We start from the raw sequence: 7,387 nt of genomic DNA on the forward strand, positions 1-7,387 counted from the left end.
ACCATACTGGATTTTCAGACAAACAAACACTTACATTATTATAATCAATTGTTTGTTTGTTTGTTTGTTTGTTTACAATTATTATTTTAATTTAAACGCATAATGTGACTTTGACTTTGAATATCCACAATACATTTAGCATGTTGGATAGCCTAGTCAAGTGAAATGAACTGAATCCAAGGGCTTCCTTGAAAATCCACGGGAAATTTGTCAGAAGCAATATTGAGCATTCATTGAATGTGTAGTGAAACAGGGAGACTGTCTCAAGAGGCTACAGAGATAATCACGCAAAGACCAGCAGAATGATCTTGGCAGTAAAGGCTTAGGAACTGATGTATTTTTTCCTTGCTTTTTGTTGGCCATTTTGCTCTTACTTCATACTCAGTTTTCTATGGTTAATACATACAAGTTATCGTAAGGGGCATTATTTCCCCCAGAGAGTGAGTAGGCTGCACTCAGCCTCGTTCACATAGAAGGGTCTATTGCGAAAGGTCTACGATTGCATCAACAGGTCTATGATTTTCTGGGCCGTGGCTCAGTGGTCCAGGCACCTTGGCTGGTAATCCAGTATGGCAGTGTGCCGCGGGTTCGACTCCCGATCCCGACGGCCTTTACTGCATGTCACCCCCCCTCATCTCTCTCCCCATTTCCTGTCAGCCTACTGTCTGTCCCTCCATAAAAAAATATAAAATAAAGGTGAAAGCCACAAAAAAAAAAAACATTTAAAAGGTCTATCATTGTATCACCAATCCCTCCATTCCTTTCACTATTCATTCCACAACTTAATTTATAATTTTGTTCTGTACGTTATCTTAGATGAAGGACTCGTTGCTGAACCTGCAGCGGGGCATCGGTTTACGGGACTACAGCACAGAGGCAGAGGAGAAACGAAGTCGCTACCACTGACACGTCGCCCACAAGGCCACGAGGGCAATGCCGTGCAATATAGGACCTGTTGTGTTCGTGTACCCGTATGCAGACAACAGCCAGGGAGAGGAGAACGGGAGCGAGGAGAGGGGGAAGATGATGAGTCCAGCTGTGAGCTAGCTGGCCCAGTACGAAAAACAAGCTACACCAAGCGGGCAGGGACCGTGGCGACCCCCCCACCCCCCCATCCCACCCCCCCTTACCTCCACAGGGTCACAGAGGTTGCAACCCAGCCGGCCTGGAGGGGGTTAACCGTGGACAGGAATCGCCCCCCTATTACAGACAAGAAGTGAGGTGTGTGTGTCCCCCCCACAGCGGCACTGAGGCATTGTGGGAAGGTGCTCGGCTACCTTACCTTGACCACACACACACTCACGTCACGCACACACTCACCCTAGCACCGTCGATGGGGGTTCCTTCTTCTTTCTGTAGTTCCTCGGATGTTTTGTATTTTGTTTCCTCTCTCACCCCACCAGGGACAACACTCTGTCGTAAGCCATGATGTCGTTCGTTACCCTAAGTTAGTGTCCCGCGTTTTCAGTCCTCGTCTGTGCGTGTCAAAGAAGAAGAAGAAGAATAAAAAAGAAGAGGAACAGAACAAGAGGCTAGATAGTCAAAGAAAAGAAAGGGGTTCCTTTCCTGTCTCACAGGATTTAGACACTCTCGACTGTTCCAAACCAATCGTCTCCCCTAAAGGTCTTCACTGCAGTGTCCCTTTTTTTGAACTGTAATGTGTCGTAGGTGACTGCTAAGTCTCTGCTGCCTTGTTGTAACCTGTCCGTGTATTATGGTCTGTCTCGGGGCTGGTCCCTCTGCAGAACCTATATGTGGGCAGGGAGATGATGTGTTCAATGTTATTTATATCAGGGCGCGCTCCAGTCTGGACGGTACCTCACCTGGTAGTGCTGTATTAAAGGCTGAGTTCCTACCTGCAGCCAGCCAGCCCGGCCCAAAGCCGACCCAAAGCCCTGTCTGTGCTGCATGTCATCCCCTCTCTCTCCCTGTCTCTCCTGCCATTCATTCCTGTCTCTCTACTCGCTGTCACTGTCAACAATATAAAGCAGAAGAGGCTTTATAAAATATTTATATTAATATTTACCTAGACCACTGTTTCCCAAACACAGGGTTGTGGTGGGTTTGTGGGTCACGGACACATTTTTATGGATCCCTATATTTTTTTGTTTCCTGAAAAATCTTAAGAAATTCCATAAATTAGAAAAACAAATGATTAAGTAGCGGTGAAAATAGCCGATCTACAAGGTCCCAACGCTGCGCGAAGCGACTACGCTGTGGGCTTGTAGATCTGCTATTGTCACTATAGTTTGGGTCCCAGGCAAACATCTCTCTTTTGGGTGACAGGCTAAAAGGTTTGGGAGCCACTGGCCTAGACTACACGCTCTGGTGTAGTAGAATCTGAGGATATTGAAGGGGCGTATGGTATGGAGAGCCACTGTATGTCGTTGTTGTTTTGCTCCCTCCAGACATGCCATAATAAGCAAAGACACAGGAAGCTGTTTGAACAACGCACGTTATGAGGAGGCATGATATATCGAGGACCCATCATGCAATTCACCGGAATTCAGTTTCGCCGTCATCGTGTTAATTCACAGCAATTTGCAGGTATCAATTCTACAATAATTATTGCTGGTATTTCGGCATTTGTTTTCTTTCTTTTTACACTCACAGTGTTAAAATCTCTTATATTGCACATTTTCTGTACCTGAAAACCTTTTCAAGAGATGAGAATGTATATTTTGGCTGGGAAAGCAAAAGGTCCCTAGTGATACTGTAACGAAAAGAAAGGGGTACTGCAACCGGACGAGTATAGGAGACCCATGTTCTTACGTGTTTTATTACTTAAGTAAACTGTGACTGTATCTCTTCAGAAATGTTTCACGTTATAGAAAGAAATCTATGAATATATTTGAAATATATATAAGTGCATATTTCATTATTTAAAATATATTTCCAAATATATAAACTTATATTTATTGTTAATTTATGTATATATATATATGGAAGGTTTATCAGAGCTCTATAGACTGGTTAAAGAATTTCTAACAAAAAGTGTTCTGAACCTGTGAAACGCATGCCAGATATGTCTGTGACATGTCTAGTGTGCATGAATGAGTGTGTCTTGCGCGAGTGTATTCGCGCATGTGCATGCGTGTATGCGTGCAAGTGTGCGTGTGTGTGTGTGTGTGTGTGTGTGTGTGTGTGTGTGTGTGTGTGTGTGTGTGTGTGTGTGTGTGTGTGTGTGTGTGTGTGTGTGTGTGTGTGTGTGTGCGCGTGTGTGTGCGTGTGCTTGTGTGAAGTGGGAGGTTTTTAGCATTCCACAATTGCTCAATATTTCATTTCTGGCACATGTAGCCAAACTGCCTTTGTTTTTAAGCCCCAGTGTTTGGATGCAACCTTGTGTTGAACCCAACAGGCTAGTTTACAATCGGAAGAGTTTCATATCCAAAATGAGCTATCTGCCATTTGAATACATTCAGACCTGTTCTTAAACAAATTAACCTAAATAAATGATGGTACTTTTTTTTGGAAGGATAATACATTACTCATGTTCTCACCTGACAAAAATAACAATTAATGATGAATAATGGGACCCAATGCATTTTACTTCTATGGACTACTGAACCGGAGTAATTATTCCTTTCCCCTCAAATGGCTATAGCATTTTTTTGATTAATTCTTCCAACTCCCCGCCATCCCAATCACTCAACTCATGAAAAACTGTGATCATTCCCAAATGCTACTCTTCCTTTCCCCTTTCAAGTGTATGTTGGATGCAACAGAAGCATGAGTATCAACTGTACACATCATCTAAAATAACCAAAAGAGAGGAACTAGAAGACATGTTCCTTCTCAAGATGTTATGCTAGATTTTGAATAAAGTATTTGTCATAGATGTGAGATGACTACTGGATGAAGTGCCCGTAAAGCAGCATCTCTTTAGAATTATCAACATGATGCTGAGGGCACTCATGACAGAAAGCACTTACAACGAGAGAGAGAGAGAGAGAGAGAGAGAGAGACTTGGTGTTGTGAGAGTAATGCACTTTATGGACCATTCATACAGAAATGGAATAGAAAGAAATGACAACACTACAGACTGGAGGTTTAGAAACAAACACTTTCTGGATTTCTTTTAGTGTAATATTGTCATACTTAATCAGTTACTCCAAAGGATTTGGAACTTGCTGTGTCATTGACGATTGTTGTATTGAGGTTTTCCGAGTTAAAAACTGTAAAAGAATTCCACAAGGTGCAGTGAAACTTTCGTCGTGCAGGTGTGTTACCTGGCTTTCCAGAATATTTCCATTTTGCATTTCTCGAATATTCACGGCCCAGACTAGTGGCTTCAGACTGAAAACAGAGTGACTGTTGCTCTCTCCGTGGTATATTTCAGGTTAAGGCAGGAGGAAGTTGCTTGAGTGAGGGCAGTAGCTGTTTCCACAAAAGTGTGCCAGTGTGTTACTGAGGGATGTCTAGACTCTAGAAGGCATACTTTTGGCGGGGGAGCCTCTGCTGCGTGTGCGTGTGCGTGTGCGTGTGCGTGTGCGTGTGTGTGTGTGTGTGTGTGTGTGTGTGTGTGTGTGTGTGTGTGTGTGTGTGTGTGTGTGTGTGTGTGTAAATGTAAATGTAAAATCTGAAGATCTGGAGTTGAAGTGCTTGGAAAATGTTTCTGTTTTATAGAAATCACTTTCACAATCAGGCTATAGGCGACACTGAAATGATGCTTGGTATATATGGGATTGTATTTCATATATATACAGTATATAAAATGTGATTGAAATGCTTTAAGAGTTTTGTTTTTGAAATTGTATGTTTGTTTGCTGTTTTGGACGGAAATTGCTTTGATTGCTATGGATTTAAAACATATAGGCGATAGGACCATTCTCAGATTGCTCACTTTGAAAAACGAAGAAAATCAACTCAGTTGGTGAATCATTTATGGGAATCATGTTCATTCCAGTTGGTTGTACTGTACCTCACGTTAGAATCAGCCCCAATCTGGCTTTCATGCCACACTTGTTTTGTTTTCTTCATTTGTTTTTGTTTTGTTGTAATTCCGAAGCCAATCTCTCTATTTATTCATCATGTCATCGTAAAGCCTATGCATACATTTGTAACCGTGAGCGATTGTTATTCTTATAGGTTACTATATAAGGGCCAAGCAAACACCTCATTCTGACAGGCATTAAAGGGTCTCCTTCACGGATCCATCTCTGCAGTGATATGCAGTAACGTATCACACTTAACCCGTTTAGGCCTGACCTCGAAATTAAAAAAAAAATCTTCTAAATCCTCCAGTTTTCTGAAATAAATATTTTCACGATTTAAAAAAAAATAGCAGACCTACAAGCTCGTAGCGCGCCACTCGGTGGCGCGCTATGAGCTTGTAGATCTGCTATTTTTCAATAGCAAAATTATAACATGTTTAAAACACAAAAAGGGGTTCCCGCCCAAAATGGGTTAAGTTCACAATCACAATCATTTCCTACTGCTTTTCCGATGATCCCAAATGTACATTAGGATTTGTCATGCATCGTTTTTGTTTTATTCCCTCTTCAATCTTCCATTTCTAGAGTGTACACTCACACAGATATTGGTGTTATGTGTATTATTGTACGGTTTCTATCCTTTTCGACGCATGATATCTGAACCCGATCTGAAGACCAATTTTGTCATCATAAGTACAGAATCGTGCTCTTCGCTGATCACATTAATTGGCAATGGGTTGGTTTGCTGCCTGTCACAGATGAAGTAAGGTGACGACCTTGCATGTACAATTCACTACTAACCCTCTTGGTGAAGACATGATAAAAATGGCTCAGACACAGACACACACATACACATACACACCCCTGCCGAGAAGTGACTACTGATCAAATGCATAGCAAATGCTCTTTGTGTGTCTTGACAAAATACGTCCTGGTGTAGCAATGTTCTATTGTATACGTTTATTTCCCCCCCCTTCTTTTTTTATCTGTTTTGATCTATAGAGAGACTTTTAGTGACATTTATACCTGAAATATATACTGCAAGTATATGTTATGTCTATCTACAGTGTACACACTGATAAAAGAATTCAGCCTGCGCTGCGCGTGGGTTTTGGGTCATTGAGGACTTTGCCTAATAGAGACTGAGGTGGAAATTGGCTTTCTGGTTCATGTGAAGTAGAGGCGGGAAGTATGAATAAAGAAAAGTATTGAACAAACTGGTTTTGTGATTTTATACATTATTGTTTTGTATAGATTGGCCTGAACAGGGCTGGACGATCAATGTTGTGATATGCGACTAGATATAGTCTGGGATAATTGTTGTCCTTTCCTTGGTTTTACTCACTTAAGCCCAATTTTAGTGGGCCAAGCACGTAATGTGTAGGCATCCTATTGTTTATGTTGGTTATATTATTCTTCAGACACTTTTTGCAGTTCTGGCTTAACCGTGCAGTATAATGTATTGTCTCCACCAGGCCGAAGGCATGGGGAGAGAGTATGTTTTGCACTCCGTCCGTGTGTCTGTCCGTCCGTCCGTCCGTCTGTGTACAGCTAATGATGCCAAATTTTGCACACGCACTCCCTTAATGCCAACAATGAACCTCTGCCCCACATTTTCCAGAACGGCCTGTTATAGCGCCACCAGGAGGCCGACTTTTGAAAATCACATTTTTTGATAATACTCCTCCAGATTCTGTCCAAAAAAAAAAACGTGAAATCTTTCACGGACTTTTCTACTAGGTTGAGGAATATATCCCACCCTTTCCTGTTATAGCGCCACCAACAGGTGGATTTTTGCAAAACACATTTTTGGAACAAAATGCCTCAAATCATGAACGCAGCGTACAATTTACGTGAAATCTTTCACAGACTTTCCCACTACTACTAGGCTGAGGAATATATCCCACCCTTTTCACATTGGCCTGTTATAGCGCCACCAACAGGTGGATTTTTGCAAAACACATTTTTTAAACAAATGCCTCAGATCAAGGCAGCACTGTGTATTCCTTGATCCCGCCTCTAGCTGCTGCTGATTGGTCAGGCCGTTTGGTGGCCGGAGCATCAAGTCTGCCTGAGAGTTCCCAGATGGGAGCAGGAGGGGGGAACCCAGTGTACTCTCTGCTGCCCCATCTGGCGGAGTCAGGTTACCAATTACCATCCATTGGCCTATTATAGCGCCACCAGGAGGCCACAACCTGACCTGCCCTGGTGGAGACCTGTGCCCCGAGGGGCACTTTATCTAGTTTTTTTTATTTTTACGAAACTCTGCAATATGGTAGAGGGCCATGCCAAACTGTGAAGACACAAAACTCCTAGCTCATGCACCGTTTGACCTACAGAGGAGGAGAGGACTCGGGGGAGACATGTCAAACCTTCAGTCGAGGCGTGTGTTCTTGTCCTTCCTGTGTTGAAGCGTCGGAACTTGAAGAAGAGAAACGGAAGCTCTTTGCAGG

At 42.7% G+C, this 7,387-nt stretch overlaps 1 protein-coding gene across 2 annotated transcripts in view; it reads left to right on the top strand.

Annotated features, from left to right (window-relative positions):
* The window catches only part of gramd1bb (GRAM domain containing 1Bb), a 248,021-nt gene extending 244,973 nt beyond the window's left edge, over positions 1-3,048 (top strand). For both annotated transcript variants that reach the window (XM_079514347.1, XM_079514348.1), the window contains one exon: positions 817-3,048. In XM_079514347.1, the coding sequence (XP_079370473.1) occupies positions 817-906 (90 nt within the window). In that variant the 3' untranslated portion in view covers positions 907-3,048. The remainder of the gene's footprint in view (positions 1-816) is intronic.
* The last annotated feature ends 4,339 nt before the right edge of the window (positions 3,049-7,387 follow it).

This window comes from Electrona antarctica, assembly GCF_951216825.1.
Source record: "Electrona antarctica genome assembly, chromosome: 11".
NCBI lineage: Eukaryota > Metazoa > Chordata > Actinopteri > Myctophiformes > Myctophidae > Electrona > Electrona antarctica.